Source organism: Acromyrmex echinatior, chromosome 14, assembly GCF_024713525.1.
Source record: "Acromyrmex echinatior isolate Ae372 chromosome 14, ASM2471352v2, whole genome shotgun sequence".
In the NCBI taxonomy this organism is placed as follows: domain Eukaryota; kingdom Metazoa; phylum Arthropoda; class Insecta; order Hymenoptera; family Formicidae; genus Acromyrmex; species Acromyrmex echinatior.
This window is the reverse complement of record NC_141865.1, coordinates 11591294-11610512: the sequence shown is the minus strand read 5'-3', so window position 1 is coordinate 11610512 and position 19219 is coordinate 11591294. Positions and strand designations below refer to the sequence as shown.

The 19219-nt window shown below is 31.6% G+C and overlaps 1 protein-coding gene across 4 annotated transcripts in view; it reads right to left on the bottom strand.

Moving 5' to 3' along the window:
* Positions 1-62: 62 nt before the first annotated feature.
* LOC105145620 (carcinine transporter) overlaps positions 63-19219 on the bottom strand; it is a 43267-nt gene continuing 24110 nt past the window's right edge. For 2 of the 4 annotated variants that reach the window (XM_011055313.2, XM_011055322.2), the window contains exons 2-10: positions 8971-9232; positions 5794-6004; positions 3855-4113; positions 3422-3614; positions 2596-2814; positions 2306-2520; positions 1644-1819; positions 1359-1531; positions 63-1204 (exon numbers count right to left, since the gene is read on the bottom strand). In XM_011055313.2, coding sequence (XP_011053615.1) covers positions 1099-1204; positions 1359-1531; positions 1644-1819; positions 2306-2520; positions 2596-2814; positions 3422-3614; positions 3855-4113; positions 5794-6004; positions 8971-9221 — 1803 coding nt within the window. In that variant the 5' untranslated portion in view covers positions 9222-9232 and the 3' untranslated portion in view covers positions 63-1098. Of the gene's footprint in view, positions 1205-1358; positions 1532-1643; positions 1820-2305; positions 2521-2595; positions 2815-3421; positions 3615-3854; positions 4114-5793; positions 6005-8970; positions 9233-12963; positions 13297-19219 lie in introns of those variants that run through there. The other 2 variants (XM_011055306.2, XM_087413158.1) reach the window with 2 other exon arrangements.

Genomic DNA, 19219 nt, shown 5'->3' with positions numbered 1-19219 from the left:
TTCCGATCGAGGAGCATTTTTTAGTAGGATTTATTTTTGAAAGTAAATGCATTATAACAAAGTTTTACAAGAAATCAAAATAACTCGTCCTTTTATTTGATCACCTTTAGATGATCAGATTTTAATGAGTGAAATGGTATTAACATCTTTCGATTTACAAAGAAATTTCCATATTTGGCAATGAAAGATGAGAAATATGTGTCTATGCGATGAACGTTGTGCCGTATATACATTTATAAATTATCTAAAATCTACTTACGTACATAATTAATTCGTTTGCTAATCGCCATTAGCAACTTTGCAACAACTCTTGATGATACATCAAGAAAACGAAGGCATTCCTTTTATTTGTTCATATTATTTGTTCATTTATGTAGTCCGTTGTATCCTTCCAATATAACAAAGTAACATAATCCTTTATATTTATATCTCACGGAAAATCAATTGTATGTATCGTGGTTCAAAGATGTCGAGACGTTGTTCTTCAGAAAGACAAGGAACAATGAGCAAAGGGATGGACCCTTTGTAATTTTTAATTCCGCTGAGTTTGTAGCAAACGAGTATATGAATATCTACATATACGCGATATTTACGTTTATTCGCGAGTAAACAAAAACGGCATTTGGCACATTAAGTTTTACTTTGTATAATGTAAAAAATTAGATTCGTTGACATTATACTGATCTCGATCCTCGTGATACGAAGAAGTCAGCTCGCTCGTTACTTCAGTCTCGCTAGAATTACGCTTAATGAAATAGCTTTGTACACACTGATGCATCCTAGAAAAGAGCGACGAGTCGAAAGTCAAAGTCGCGTCGCGAGAAAACGATTCGGAAAAGCAATCTGGCACTCTCGAGACAGTCACATCGACTTCGAAGTTGCGCATTCACGTTCATGTTCGTGTCCATCCAAGCGTGTACCTCATTGGATACATGGATGCAATTTTATTTCGCATTCTTACTTGTTCCACTTCACCATTGAGCGTTACCGCACTTGACGTGTCCATCATATGTTTAACACATAAAATCACACACGGAGACGACTTATTCGCAATATTTACAACAAAAAGAATTTGTTAAATTATCATGCGAACGGTCGTTATAATCTTGTACAGTCGATAGTTTGAATACTGCCGTGATGGAAAGCCGCGTTCGTCATGCCTTCTTTCTTCTTCTTCCTCAAGGATTTCTTCAATTTCGGGGTTCTGCAACAATTTCGAAGGTAAAGAGATAAAATAAAACTATTATGAGATAAAAATATGAAGAATCTCGATATTTCTTCTTATCTGAATCCAATGCGAAAGAGATAAAAATTAAGAAGGGAGAAAAAGAGAGAAAACGAGAGAGAGGATAACTCACGAGGATATGCAAGGAATCCACCAAAAGCTTTGATCCATGCCAAAGTCGTTACCCTCCTGCAGAGTTTCGGGCAAATCCTGGTCTAAGGTTTCAGGTAGCGCTAGCGTTAAGAACGCATCGAAAAACGATAAGAGACCAAGAACTATCAATGGTAAATTTTGGTTAACGTCAGCCTAAAAAAAAAAAATAATGACCATTAACTTAATTAATTGACCTGACCACTGGATTCCATTAATTACGGTATCGTGCACAGATAAGATCTCGCGGATTCTCGTGATACTTTACCAGATAAATCACATAAGGTCCGACGATGTGAGCGATGTAGCCAATAATGTGAATTAGAGACACACCTTGCGCTCGCACTACGGTCGGCAACATCTCGGCCGCGTATTGGAAACCGATATTCGCGGCGATATTGACACCGAGGCGTGCCAAAATCGCCATGGTGACGGTTAGTGTACCTGAAACATCACGGATTATGTAAATGTAACATGTTACAAGCTCTATTTGTCACATTCACCAATCATTTCGCCTCAATCCTCCTTCATTTTATAAATTTGTACAATTTAATTCTCGGCTCTTTATCAAAATATTTTGTTTATTATCGTATGTCTTTTATATTTGTGATTTGAAATCATTTCTACTTAATATTGGCCGGCTTTCGCTACATGAACCTGATGACAGCCATAATTTCCAAAGAAAAATAAGAAGCTATTGATCCACGCTAGTTTACGATCCAAAGAAACTTAGATCGCAGATCACGGACTAACAAAATCAAAGATCTCATATTTTCGCGTGTTCTCATTTTATTTTTTATATCTGTTTGGAATCTAAAACAATTTTCTTGTATTGTTCTGATGATGAAGACGGATAAACCTGATGATGACAAGACTATAACTATAAATTGATCTAACATCGTGAGATTCGTGAGTGATATTGTAACTTACCAACGGGAGTGCCAATGGCGATCAAAGAAAATACGCCGCATATGAACATAGAAGCGAAGCCCATCCATCGTCTACCCCATCTATCAAGGAAAAGTGCCAGCAGAATCGCCGCCGGAAGCTCGGTCATCGCAGCTATGGAGAACGACGTGAACACATCGGGGTGCAACAGCTTCATATTCCAAACGTGTCCGTCGAACACCAGGATGATCAATAGCCTGAAAACGATTGTTCGATCAATAATCGTTTTAAACGAGGGTAAATAGATTGAATCTAATCTCTCTGACACTTACCAGTAAATAACAAGCATGACAGTAATGCGAGCCAGTCGGGGTAACTTGAAGAGATGCAGGACCGTGTACTGATTATGCGATTGATCCTTCTCGATTATATTCTTGCAACTTTTTTCAAATGCCTCGAACACCTCCTGCTTGACTTCCTTGCCATTGACTTTCGCGAATTTCTTTAACATCTCAATCGCCTTGTCAATGTTACCGCTCATGATGTACCACCTAAAAAATAGAATAAGCCGAAACTGTTACGTATCTATTAGCATCTACATACATATATATGTACTTTGCAGCATATAAATAATAATTTTATTTCACAGAAGATAATTTATATTACAAATTCATGCAGACGTTCTATGTTTTATTCGTATTTTCTTTCTTTTTTGACGATATGTCCCTCGTTGCAGTGCAGCGAATCACTCTATTACTTATAAATTTCTTTTAAAAAATAGATCTTATGTATTTTCTGATTGCTATATAGCTGTTGTTATTTCGACAATTACTTTAATGGATTCCACTTTGGATCTTGCAATCCACGACTGACTGGCTATTTAATTTTTTATTCTGACAGATGTGAACCATTATCCGATTTATGTTCGCTGAAGATGACTCCAAAGTAAATCGAAACGTTCGAATATTTGTATGCAGTGATTTTGTAATTATAAATTCTTAATCTTATAATTATAATTACTTTAAAATTGTATCTTTTTGCGCTTTATGACCTGCATTTATACTCTCATTGACCTGTTTTGGTCTATGTTTGTTTTTTATTTGAGAGATTATTTTTAATTTATTACAAATTTAATATAAGATAATAAGAGACAAATACCGTGCACTTTCTGGGACAAGCCACGGGCCGAGGAAAGCGACGATCATCGGGAATGCGGTGACAACGCTTAAAATTCTCCAATCTGCGATCCAATATGCAATCCATGGCAAAAGACTAGCGGCGGCCGCAAAGTAAATCCCAAAGGACATGTTTGCCACCAGAGTTCGATATTTCGGACCGACGTACTCGATCACTGCGATGAAAGTTATCGTCAATAATGATGACTGAAGTATCACAATAATAATTTTCATTCATATGTAGAAAATTCTATTTCAGAATTCAAATCGAAAATTTAAAGTATTTTTTTGAATCAAAGCTATTGATCAATAGTAATAAAAATACCTATTCGTATCTCCTTAATAAGCTGCTTGATTTGGACAGAAAATTCATTTAAATAATTCATAATTTTTCATTCGATCGCGACGATACGTACCGATAATGAAGAGTACGTTGAAGCAATTGTCGAACGATGAACCGACAATTAGCCTTGCGATGCAGAAGGACCAAAAACTATTGCAGAAGGCTGTCGCGATAGAGGCGAAGAAACCTACTGTGTTGCAAGACACTAACGCTGGAATTCTGCCGTAGTGATCAGCTATGTAGCCGAATATCAGGCCACCGATAATGCTGCCAACGAAGAAGGCTGACTGAGCCGCGGAACCGAGGAAAGTCTTGTCGCAAACCCATTCGAGCTGGCGAAATGATACATATTGTTATAATCGCGAAGAGATCTACTGTTATTAATAATACTGTCATCACGACATTTATTTATCAGAATCTGTAGGTGGATCTCTTATAGAAATTCAATTTTTTATATTGATCAATTACTAGTGAAAATTACTTCTATTAGTATTAACCCTTTTTTCTCTAAAAGTTTTAGAGTAAATTTTACTTTGAAGAGTGAAATCTCAATCTTAAAGATTAAAAATTGACTTTTTATCAAAACTAATTCAATTATCACTGTTTAGAATGAGATTCCATTCCAAAAAATTTAGAAAGTACATCGATAATTTTTTCGGTCTTTTATTACACACAATAAATCATTTGTGTGTCAATTTTAATTTTTATCACTATAATAAATATACAAAAATTATTAAGATTCTTTATACTCTTTAACATCTTTAGATAATACTTTAAGACTGTATATTTTTTTAACAAATTATACAGTGTTTGATAACGATAAATATCTCGCATAATGATAGAGTGGACTAAATTGAGTCGAAAAATTTTCTACCATTTTGCAATTTTCGCAATAATTAACAAAATATCAATTACTAAAAATCATCAAATATTGATTTTTAATAATTTTTTACTCGAGTACTATCAAGTTTACAGAAAAATAGCAAGAGACAAAAATTATTTATTTTCTTCTCATAGAGTTTTAAGAATTTTTTCAGAATTTTTTTATCAACTTTTTAGTGCTGCATTTTTTTATATTGGCAACTATTTTTAACATGAGAAAATGTACTAAAAAATTCTGAAAAAATTCTCAGAAAATTCTCTATAAGAAGAAAATAAATAATTTTTGTCACTTGTTTTTCTGTAAAGTTGATAGTACTTGAGTAAAAGATTATTGAATACCAGTATTCGGCGATATTTAGTAATTAATATCTTGTTAACTATTGAAAATTGTAGAGGATTTTTCGACTCAGTTTAGTCCGCTCTATCTCTATAGAAGATAAGAGAGTTTTATCATTACTTATCGAACTTGTATATACCCTGTATATAAATATCATAACTAATTATTTGATGCTTCTAATATATCGAAGAAAATAAATGTGTAGAATACAAATGATCCAATCGTATATACTAAGAATTTTAAAAAGTACTGAACAACAATGTTTTTAATAAATTCAAAATAAATAATTAATCGTTGCCTTCCAATATTAAATTTCTGTAAGAGATATAATATGTCGCGATTGAATACCAAGAAGAAATTTCTTCTATTGTATAAATAATTTGTATTAGATGCATCTCTAGCCTTATAAAATTATAATACTAAAAAGATTAAATTGCATTGGATAACAAATAGCGTCAATTAACGTTATACAAGCAAAGATATACTTTATATTGATAGAAAGTATTAAGAAATTGTTCGCCGACGTCATCGGTATGGTAATCGATTTTTATCTTGGATGTTACGTAACCAAAAAATATCGGTATATGAACGGTTTTCGATTCCGGTTTCTTTTTCGCTTCGTATAAAAAGATTACAATAAAGCTGCGCGCTTGACAATAAAATATAAAGGATAAAAAATGCGGAGTGTTAAACCAGTTGACGTCTTGCTGAACGTGTCAGTCGATAAATTTATTAATCAATTAGCCACGGCGACAGTGATTTATGGCGAGTGATAATGGCGTGTTTTAGATACCTCAGTGGCGATCGAGGCATACGTTATCATCGTGTGGTTGAAGGTCCATCCTTGCTTGCATCGGACTATCGGCCACGACAGATTGGCTTGTCTGACACCTTGCTCGAGCAGCTCGGTGTAATTTACGTCGTACATGTAACATCTCGAGAATGATGTGGCGCTCTCCAGCTTCAATTCCTCCTTGGTAGCTGGGGGTATCCCTATCGCGATCCTGTCGCAATCCAGACGTAAACAAAATCATTAGGAAAACAATAAATCTGTATAAGATGCGCCTCTAACGTGCATCGTCTATGATATACGGAGTAGGCTTGGTTTAAAGTAGTTATAGTTGTAAGAATTGTTCAATCACAGTCGAATAGGAAAATATTTTATTGTGATTGGTCAAGTCTTGCAACAACCACTTACAACTATGCTTACGCAATTGTAGAATAGGCTTAAGAAGAAAGAATAAGAAATTGACCGACCACAGTTGAATGTGAAAAGAATGATCGACTATGAGCCGGTCTCACTAACTCCGATTAACCTAATCGGTCGATTAAGTGTCAACAGTGATCAATTCTGCTGAACAGCAAATGCAATTGGTCAGTTCCAATGTAACAATCGATCGATTAAGTTAATCAGAGTCGGTGAGACCGGTCCTATGATGGTCAATATTTTAGTCCGATATTCATAGTCAGTTTGTATATTCAAGACTATTTTAAGACCGTCTTAAGTTCAGTCTTGTGGTATCACAACTAATTAGAGGACCGTGTCTTAAAATTTAAAGCAATGAAGATCCAACCGTAATAGGCATTTTAAATTTCTAGTATTAAAATTTAACATTACTTAAGACGGTCTTAAAATAGGAACCGACTATGAATACTGACTTTATTCTTATTTCTTCCACCAAGCTTACTCCGCATATTATAGACGACGCATAATACCATCTAATTTCTGATAACGCATGTGATAAATGCCAGCGACACAAAAAAAACCGAGTGACGTGGGTCAAATAAATGGCAAACTTATTATAATCTACGACCAGCGTTACGTGCGAGTTTACATGCTAACGCGACAGTAGATAGGTTCTTCGATATTGCCTTTAGGGACGTGCCATTTTTGCCTGAGAAATGCGATTACGCGTTCTATACGTTCCATAAATCTCACGGAAGATATAAAATAACAATTTTATTTTTAAGAGGCACAAGTTTCTGCTATTCTCTGGGGTGTTAGACCTATCAGACTTATCTCTTTTTATTTTCACTGGCGATCATCATTTTAAGTCATATAACGGTTAATTTTAATAACATTTTGCGTTTCCCAAAGAACTCTGCGGTTTCGAAGGAACGAAGGAAGAAAGAAAGGAGGGAAAAGTATCTACGTTCTCAGGCAGCTTTTCAATGAAAAGAAGATTTCTTCCATCTTCTACTTTCTTTCTTTCTCTCTCTCTGTTTCTCTCATGAAATTCCCGAGGAATCCCTTCGAGGTCGACAACCAAACAGGTTTTCTGTAACTTCAAATATGGAGAAACTACTGATCAAATGATTTGAATCACGTACAATCGCAACGACGGATTTTCCTACGTGACAGTCATGCCAGTCTGGTTATATATCTATGACATACTGTACTAAAAATACTGGATGATTAGATTATTCCGAAATATTTAGAAATACAGAAAAATTACGTTTCAACGAAAAACATGTTTATGTTAAACAGAATTCGAAAATTATTTATTTATCGATCAAATGATTTTGACTCACTCACGTCTGTTTGTAATTTTTATTGTCGCGTAAAAAAGGAGATAAAAAAGCAATTATGCAATGTTCCATTTGTGTAACACATTTATGGAGAAAAGCAAGAAGTATAATATAATTAGGCGTAATCATATTTCTTATTCCAGAAAAACGTTTTTTCACATGGAACAAGAACGGAATTATTTGGATGTAAATTAAGTTGTATTTAATGCAAATGAAAAGATCTATTTCTTTGTGTTTTGTCGTTTATTTCTTAGATGGAGCAATTACGAACTAAAACTTTATTACTAGATAATGTTTTTAAAATTCAATTTAATTTAAATTAAATTAAATTTAAATTTAAATTTATTTATTAATGCGATTTCAAACAGTATTCATAACAGCATATATTCAATTTCGGGAAAATTCAATAGAAACATCACTAAAAATCATTTATATTTTTCGTTTCAAGTAAAATAAAAATTAAAATAAAGAACCCTTAAATAAAATAGTTTACGAACTTTTTATTGTGTGTGTGTGTGTGTGTGTGTATGTGTGTGTGAACAATAAGATTTTCTGTAATATTTTGCTGATTTATACAACTGCTGCGTTAGAATTTTAAGAAATTTAATTGCGATAGGGCTTCAAAATATTTTCAGATAATATTTTCCTAAAACAAAAAAATATTTTCAGATAATACTTTTCTTCTAAAAAAATTCATGAAAAATTTCTATTCGTTAATAATCGAAACATTCTCGGTATCGTTTCTGTAAAAAAGATAAAACAGTATAAAAAATTTGAGTCACACTATATGCAAACTGTATACAAAAAATACAACACGCAAGGGTGAATCTATATATAAGCCAAGCCGACCGTAGCCCAAGGTCTTGGTCAGCTCGAACCGACCGGACTTGAACTGTCGTTATGAAATGAAGATGAAGAGAATTTCACAACTTTTCACTTTTCATTCCTTATTATTGTAAAACTGTCTCGTGCATGTTAATTTGGGAAATCTTTTGTCATTCAATTCCGTTTGTACAAAGGTACATATATCTCAAAGATCCGCGCAAGTGTTAATTATTGTATGTAAACATCTAAATATTCCATTTTTATTCATTCATGATTATTTGGTCAGTTAATTTGGACTTTGGCAAAGTTGATATTTTAATTATAAATTCTGATAGATAAATTTAAATCTGTAACAAATAAATAAAACACACAATCTAACTTCTATGATAGTAAAAACTCGTTGTCAAAACTTCCACAAAAATTATTTCCACATATTTTTATACAATCTGGAACAACATAAAAATCTACACTGAAACTCAAAGACCCACGTTGCTAACGGAAGGTGCAACATTCTTTAGGTTTCTTATCTGTTACTTTGATTTTTTGAATGTATGTATGTATAAATTCATAAAGTATCGAGAGTATTGAAAGAATTGCATCTCTTTGTTAAACTTACTTCTCGAAATCCGTGAAATTGTAATGATTTAACTCCGGTATCGTGCACCAATGCTCAGCAGGCACGAGAGTGAGGAAGAATTGCGCGAAGTATAAAAAGGCATAAACGAAGGTGAACGGTAGGAGTAGGATAAACAGGAACCACTGGTATCTGCTCGCCTCGCCGACGTACGGTAGGATATCGTCGAAGGTCTCGATCTTCGCGGGACCGTTGCCCTCCTCGACTTTCGTGGTCTCGACCATGACCGTCATCGTCGTAGTATCTGGAAAGAGCGACAATAAGACATCCTTAGACTTTATTGCAACTACGGCGAAGAAAGGTCGCCGAGTATCGCGGGTGGTAGGAGTATTCACGTGGACGTGAGGTCCCGTTTGCCAGAACGTGAGACAGGAACAAAGAATGAAATGCATAATGCGATAACGAGGTGAGATACCTCGGTATCATTATGCCGCTAATGAGCCGAGCGGATTTGCGTTTGTATGTGACGACGAGCGCGCGAAAAAAGGATACTAATAGGAATAAACAAAAGACCGTTATTACGACATAGCGAATGCTGCATATGTAATTGGAAGCCGATTTTTTAAAAGAAACGTATATAAAAAATTAGAGAAATGCTATAGTATACGTATATTAATTGTAAATAGTAATTGCTTAATTTTTCGTATACGATTCTTTTCAAGAATAGGAGCCCTGGTCTTTGTCATTAATTATATTTTTACATTAAATATTTATAATATTAAAATAATTATAATATTTTTACGTTAAATACTAAATGACAAATGGACGTTATCTCGAAAGAAAGGATTTTCTAACTGTCGAGTCGAAACGGGCATGGCAGTTCGACGAACTGTTAGTAGTGTGATGGATCCAGTGTGACAGAAATCAAATATACGCAAGGTCACATGAAATAATAGGTCTGTTCTTTTCAGCTAAACTTCTTGCATGATTTATCTTTCCTTTTTTTTCTCCACGCTGGAGAAAAAAAAAGAAAACATAAATTGTGCAAAAAGTAAAAGTCAGCTAAGTCAGCTGAAAAGTTATACACGATCGATATAAACAAAACATTAAATGACGTAATATTAATCCTTAGTACACAACTACACACGATGGATTATTTGTGTGCCAGGTTAATCTTCATTACTTTAACTATATTAAAATTATTAAATGGAGTAAAGAGAGAGAGTCTTCGGCATGTAAGAGCGCGGCGATGAATTATTTGCAAAAAACACCGCACAAATCTCATGGAAAATGGGTTTCGAATTGCTTTAAATTTTAATATTTTGTAACTCATCAAGCTATTAAAATTCTTCACGAGCACAAATCTGCAAATGTCTAGTTTTTGCTCTAAGATCTTCGAAAAGTATTCGTATTTTATATAAACAAGTATAAAAAATCGAGAATCTTTTTTACTATACTTGTAATAATAATAATAATAATGATAATAATAATAATAACTTTATTGAGTGCAACTGTTAACATTAAATATAAATAAACAGATAGAAATACAGTAATATTCGATATCAGCTGCACAATAATAGGGGGGGGGGAGGGGCGACAGTTAAGCAGCTAATTTGAAACCGTACCTGAATATCAGAGTAAATTTTAATATTACGAATACATGAAATACAGGCAATCTAACACAAATAATATAATATAATTATATATGTATTTATTGTATGTTTATCATTTAGTTTTCAGAATTACCCGAAACGTGACGGACGTCTCATTCCTTTGAGATGTTTGATTTACATTGCTTGCTTCTCACAAACACAGTGAGAAGCAAGTTGATTTTCATGAGTCGCCTTACCTCTTTGGAAATTCTAATATGCATCTTGGAATTAGAAAATAAGATAAAGTTTTTTTCCAGGATAATTTATACCGTAATAATATTTTCTAAAATATTGAAAAATATGATATTTTTGTCGTGACATTATGACTGACAACTTTTTTCTGATTCTGGAGCAAAAACTAAGGCATTTGGAGGTTTGTGTCCGTAAGGACTTTTAATCAGCTTAACATGAATACTGTTTAAAATATTAAAATTTAAAACAATTTGACCGAAATCCATAAAATTTGTGCAGGATTCTTTAGAGTTTCTTTCTGATCAATTTTTTTACGATTATTTTTGATACGATTATTTCTTTTATTTTTACCTTTTAACATTTTAATTTTAAAACTCTTAAATCATGACTTGTTAAGTTTAATTAAAGTTTAATTATTCATATGCGACTGAAACAAACTACGTAAAATCAAAATTAGTTTCGCTAATATATGTAATATTAAACATATTAAATTTTACTTAATTTTTTTACACACCCTTTAGCTCTTTTTTGTATTATTATATTGATTATTAAATAATTCTTACATAGTTTAAGAAGTATTTATCTTTAAAAAGTATTTATAAGATGATGTACTTTATTAAAAAAAATTGTACAATATATAAACGTTATAATTAATTACTTAATGAGTCTAGTTTTTAAAGAAAAAAATATACAAGATACGAATAATCCAAAATAGATAAATATTAAGGAATATTTTTTCTAGTACTCGCTTTTGGAATCTCATTTATATTTGTAATGTTTATTCTCTACGTCGTTTATTCTTGCAAAAATTGTAAATTCGGTCGACACTTTATTCCTTATTCGCTTCTTATTTATTTTGAGAGTTGTGGAATTGTGTTTAAAAACAACAAGCGCGTGCGATTTGAGACGTTCCTCGTTGATAATTCTGCTTAATGTTTTCTTCGAAAGTATTTGGAAAAATATGCGGCTTTACGTAAACTTACGAATATAAATAATTTCGCAACGCACTATACACTCGTGTCAAATAAGAAATAAAAGCGATTGTTGAAAATTTATAAGATCAAAACAATTTGTTATATGAAAGATTTGAATGTCACATTAATTCAGTACAGAAGCAATTACATTGTGCAATTACATATCGTCCTCGACGAGATACAAAAAACTGGCCAGTAAGTCATCAGCACTAATAATGCGATCAGATATTCATAAAGCGTGATACGTATATTTACGGGAATTTACAGGGATTGCTTTTAATTACAATTTGTATTAAGTAAGAAATAATCGAATGAGGAAAAAGAAAATATCGAAATATCATAAAAATAATGCAGTCTCGTTAATGACTGTATTAACCCTCGAATTGCGATATGAGTCTTATTTTTAGCACAAGCGAAATTTCATTTTCAAACAATTCTCCGAAATAAAGGAGAGCGGAGTCAGGTCACCTCTCCTAAAATATCTTATTAAAAAATTATTTTGTAATGTAATAGAGATGTTAAAAAGTAATCCTAAATTTTTTTTTGAAATCCTAGAACAGTAAAAGAATTTTAATTGGACAGAAAGAATAAAAATGTGATTGCAGACGGAAGATCAATAATCCATTTCTTCCACTAATTTATTCGAATCTATTATAATTATCGTTTTGTATCATAATTATCGCGTTGATCAATTTGTAATATCTTGCTTCGTTAATTCAGCTTATAATTTCATTAATATTCTTTTTACGTGCTTTGTTCAATCAATACGTTGTTGAATCAATACTTGCTCCGTTTCGGGTGATCTATCAACCGTAACCGTAATTTTCTTATAACGGAAATAGGAAATTTCATATATAAATGTAAATATAAATGACCGACACTTCACACATGATTAAAAGAATATGTAATAAATAATGATGTAAAAATCAGAAAGTAACATATTTAGAAAATATTTAGAAAAACACGATATATCAATACTTAACATTTATAAAAGTATCAGATTTGTAAAATTTTTCATTATATCTTCAAACTTTATTGCATTCAATTCTCGATATCTGCTATATAGAAAAAATTGAAAGAAAAGCTTTTTTTGTAAAAGAAAAGAATTTCCTCAATTATCAAATAATTTATCAAAATTATTCCATCATGTAAAAAAGAAAAAGAGAAAAGACATCTGACGATTGATATTATCTAAAAAGAAGACTAACAATTCTTACCTGTTGAGTCTTCTCGCGTAATGAGCAATGTAAAGAATCACAATAAGTTAATACACCTTTGTGTAAAGATAAATTAATAATCCACAAGACAGAGATTCATTTTATGGACGCTGATTTATGAAGTAACGAAAAAAATATATTTCGAGCACGGGATATGTAAGTACTCCGGTAGGGCTTGTCTCGCGGGATCAATTGTGATCGCGTGAAAAGGTCACCGTTGAAGAAATCACGATTTTTCCGATAATTCGGCGTCGATCGATTTTCACGCACTACATCATCGTTTCGAGAAGCGCGCGGACTGTCGGCGGCGCAACCGATTGGTGGGGCTTTATAGCCTTCCACTACAGATACAGAAAACCACGCGCTTCCCCACCTTGATGGGACCGGCAGCAACCGGTAGACGCAGACGCCCGCGCCGGGCGGAAAGAATAAACGCGACCTGTTGTCGACGCATGGTGTCGCAACAGATCGCTGTCCGTGACGTCAGTGGAGAACACATAAGGATTATGAGGAATGGGGATTTCACAATTTTTTGTATCGCTTTCCCGATAATCCCGATCGCGCACGCACTCTTTCCGCGAACGTCATCGCTTTCCTCCGCGTAAGTCGCAACCTTTAATCGAGGGTTGGCAAAATAACTCAAAAAATTGTATTTAAATACAAAATACAAAATACTTTCAATAAGATAAAAACGTATTTTAAATATATATATATATATATATATATATATATATATATATTGTGATAATATATATTAGGTGTTGGAATTAATTCGTAGCGTTTTTAATGAAAGAATGTTATTTATTTCACATGAGCATTAAAAAATACATTAATGAAAGTACTTCCCATCACTTGTAAAACGCTACGAATTAATTCCAGCACCTAATAATATATTGTGAAATACATATATATATATATATATATATATATATATATATATATATATATATATATGTATTTTGAATACGCTCCTGGCTGAGATACAACTAGAGATTGTTCACTAAATGTAAACAAGGATAAATGATGTATTATGCACATTATGCGTGAAATGGAACTTTAGATTGAATCAACAATGGTGCGATTTTAACTTTCATCAAAAAAATTTTTAATTTAAATGTATTTAGTATTTACAAATTTAAAATACAAAATATTAAAGTAAAAGTATTTAAATACTTTAAGTATGCAAAGTACAAAATACTCTCAAATAAATTCAAATAATATATTCAAATACGAAATACAAAATACAAAAATGTATTTAAATGCGTATTTTAAATACATGTATTTCAAATACTGCCCACTCCTGTCTTTAATTTACATGAAATTCATGCGCAGGTAAGTGGACCAATGTGAAGAATGTACGTGGAGAAAAATGTGAATACGTCATCACTTATTTAAAAAAAAATCTAAGCGTCATCAAGTTGCCTAAAAGATTATACTTGCTTATACTTTCAGATAAAATAATTATATGATCTTCGGCGAGATTATTCTCTAATATTCTCCAATATATCTCTAATATTCGTTTCCATTAATGTAGATTAATTTTAATCTGCATTCTAATTCTCAGAATTAGAAAAATACGAAGAGTAAGTTGAACCGAGATTAAAGTTGGTGGAAATGAGCATAAAACTTTTAGAGTGAATCTCATTCTGAAGAATAAAATCTCATTCTTAAGCCATTCGTAATCATACTATAAGTTGCCGGTTATCGGTTCTGTTTTAATCAATCATGATACAGCGAGTTAATTAATTATAACGTGATTGGCTAAAATAAAACAGGCAACCGGCAATTCGTAGTGTGATTATGACTTTAGACTGGTTTTTATAAGGCCGATTTCACCAATTTCGATTAATGAAATCGGTTGATTAAGTGACAAGTAATTAGTCAATTCTGCTGAATAGCAAATGCGATTGATCCCAATATAACAATATCGATTAAGTTAATCGGAATTGATGAGACCGATTCATAGTCAGTTCTTATATTAAGATTGTCTTGAAATGTTATAAGCCAATCATAAGAGCAGTATTAGCATCTTAAAATATTATTCAAGATCTTAAAATAAGAATGAAATATGAATAATAGCTTTAAATTTGAAAATTGAATGAATCATTCTTTTTCAAGACTCAATTATCGCTTTTTAGAGTGAGATTCCATTGCAAAGAATTTGAAAAGTAGACCTCAGTATTTAGAAAGATTCAAGCGACATCAAATGTCCGATTGCCAGAATCATTAAGATATAATATATTTTTAGATAAAATACCTACGTTGAGAGATTTATGCTTTTTACGGCTAGTAGATTAGATAAGAAATAAAACCAGGGAAAAAAGGAAAAACCTTACCATATAGGCTCTGCAAAGGATGAGACCTTTGCAAAGGGGAAGGGAGAAATATCGCTGTGTCTAATTGTGTTCTGAGTAACCTTTCAAAGTCAATGGAAGGATAAAGAGAATTTCTAACCGATAATCGATACACATATAGTTATTTCTCGTAATATACGTATTATCGAATCCGGGCATTTCCTTGAAATACTTACATTGAGATCTGATAGCTTTAGAAAATTTTTCACTTTCTCTGCAAAAAGGTATCGATCTCGAAGAAAGTACCGAATAGAATCTTTTATTTATTACAATAACATTTTGCAATTTTATATCTTTTCTTTCTCATTAAAATTCTTCTTTCTCATTATAATTATGTTAAATCAGAAGAAATCGAAACCAGACAATTCAACAATTAGTCCTACTAATAGCGTCAATTTTATTCATTTTCCGAAGTTGATGGTAAGATTATTGTGTGTTTTTTTGTATGGATATACTTAATTATAAATCTCTTTATTAATATCAAGCAATTCAATTGTTTTACGTTTATTTTCTTTATCTTTATTTACGTATGCAAATTTGAATATATATTCCCGGGAAAAAATGTTTTACATATAATTATATGTAATTATACATAATTGATTATATATATCTAATTATATATAATTATACATAATTATATAAAAATAGACATATATATATTTTATATACACAATTATATATAATTATATATAAAATATATCCACATATATATAATAATATTTTTTCTTTTTATTTCTTATTAAAATATTTAGTATTCATTCTTTTTTTATACGAGTTTGATTTCTTGAAAAATTAATTAATGCCTTTTAATTAACATATATTTAATAAATCTTACAGACTCAGCGGAGTATTAAATTAAGGGCGATAACAAGATTAGGTGCTTTCTGGGTAGATTAATATGTTATTAGTAATGCTACATAATATAAAGTTATTACATCAATGATTTAATGAGGATAATTACTCGCAATCTGGAGGTCAGAAAAAAATAAAAAAAATATTTTTGTTTAATTGAGGTTTCGAGATTTCGACAAATATTAAAAAATTACATATAGGTTGGAAGTTCATTAATGTCAATTGCTTTTATCTATTTATTTATCAATATCAACCGAACAATATTTTTAATCGAAAACTTATACAATATTTAACGTTTAAATAACCATATATATAAAAAAATTATTTGCGCATCGAGTGATTTAATATCAATTTATAATACTTATTTAATTACAATATTCAATTAAGATCAATAATGTAAATAGAAAAGTATTTCCTCAGAGAAGTTTTTTTAAATTATCTCTTAAATATTTAAATGATTAAAGTTATTTTGAAGTAAATAACAATACGGAAATAAACGAGATAAATCAATTACAATTAGAGAAACGTGCGTCATTAATCTTTTAGTTACAAGACAAAAAGGAAAAAAGAATTTAAAAAGAATTCGCGTGAATCATGAGGAAACTCATTCATAAAACAAATCCAAACGATCTTAATTCGATTATATTATCATTCATTATCGTACGTATGTTACGTATTCTCAGAGAGATTCATAATGTAGCAATTTGCAAATAATGACACCCAAATTGAGAGAATTTGTATCGTATAGGCAAATAATTTAATACTCCGCTGAGTCTGTAAGATTTATTAAATATATGTTAATTAAAAGGCATTAATTAATTTATGATGGTCATAGTATTGACGAATGGAATAACAAACATGAATATTTGTCTATGGACATATTTTTAAAGAATGACAATCCGAGAATTATGTAAAATTCTATAAATAACACATCGCAATGCGTTGTCATAGCTTTGGTAAACTCTTGATAATACGATAACATAACGCTAGGCTCTTTCTTCTATAAATACTTCTTTCTAATTTTTTTTTTCTTTTTATTTCCTTTTCGTCTTGTACGCAGAGATTAGCGACGCATGTTCCTCTAATTGTAATTGATACTCAACTCGTTAATTTCTGCTTCCGTTTTACTAATCTTAAACTCGGAATTTCCCTCAAGAAAAAAATCTCATTTCTTAATGAATTAAAGACTTCCTAAGTTTTTCGACGCATACCGGAATTATTAGATGAATAACATTGTTCGCGAAACAATTAACCATGATGACAAAAGGAGGGAATTGCTTGGGAATTGCTCAAAAATCGCGGATTTAAATTGTTTCAATTGATATCCACAAACAGAATCGAACATCTTACAGAAGATCCTACGGAAGTTGTATATACGATGCACTAATAAATAACATCGATCACGCGGAGGTGTCTCAACGTTCTGGCGACGATGCGTCGTGCGTTTGCTCAGAACGTACCAGACGCCAAGATGACGACCTTGATCGGTGGCACTTGAACAGGGAAAACCCAAGCTAACCAGAATAGAACGCCGGCTCGGGCGAAATACCGTGGTGGAGATGCCAAGAAAGACGTCGAAAGGTAAGGCTGGACGGAATGAAACCGGTTGACGGACGAGCGACGGTGGAAGAGCGGCTCTATGTCGGAGAAGGAATGCCCAAGTATCGGAGGAAAACGCGCGAGTTCTTCTTGCTTGTACACACAAGAAAAATTCGTGGAATGGCAGAGAATATTCGCACGACGTGTGACGTCACGGGGATCTTGGTTTTTTCTTTTTTCCTAAATGTCATTGCGCACGCATATCTCCTGCATATGATACTTCTCCTCGCATGGTTTGTTTCATCGTACATCTCTGAATCACGTCAATCGACGGCGCCTTTAATGATATACTCCAAGATGATAATAAATATTCATAATACAGGTTATTGACCCTCTCTGGAGCTAACGATAGGTTTATTGAATTCACTAAATTATAAATTTCTTTGTCAAATATATCAAAAGATTCATTTAATTTTCTTTAAATTTTACTGTTTTTAAATTTGAATGATTCTTATTAAAATATACTTAATTAATATTCATTCCTTTTATGCAAGTTATGTCATTGAATTAATTAATTTAACTTTTTAATTAACATAAATTAAATGAGCCTTACAAACACGGCGTCAATAACCGTGTTGCAGATTTTGACGTCACCTCGAAATTAAATTGAACTCTTGTTAAGAATGTAACTTCTAGCATCCACACACATTAATGTCTTAAAGATTTCGTTATGAATTTTGAAATACTTAATTTCATATCTCCAATCTCAGTCGCATTTAACTATAAAGCTATAACAACATATACTCAATAAAAAATATTTTGTGATAGAAATTGTTCACTCAAGTCTTTGTTAAAATTTTGTGTCAAATTGTTAGAATATCCAAGTGTCAATTTAACATATATAATATGATTATTTCAACATTTTATATTAAATTCATATTCAACATTTCTTAATGTTATAATATAATTTATAATTAAGTGAACAAATAAAAATAATGTTTGTTAAAACAAAAATTCTAAGATAAATAAATAAAACATTAATTATAAGTGTTAAATTTATCAAAACATATTAATTTAAGGTACCTATTATAAATGTTAATTTTAAGAAGAAATATGATTAATTACAAAAACTGTGTCATTGTTTTTTGTATTAATTTTTTTATACATATAATATTTGTATTATTTAAAAAAAAATTAACACAAAAATTTGAGTGAACATGTTTAGGACATGGAAAGTATGTTAATTAATTAATTAATTTAATACAAATTTTCTAACTATGTAAAAACATATATTCTTTCAATATAAATTAGCAATTTCGTAATCGCTTAAATGCTAATCAATGACATTCGTCCAATTTTAGTGATATTTATCACAGTAAATAGGTCGATTAGAGTGATCAAATCAACACTGAATGACGATGGTGACATGATATTTAAATTGATCCGTATCATATGACAATAAAAATTAAATGAATTTGGCGCCGCTAGCATTGTCTGCCCGAATTGACGCG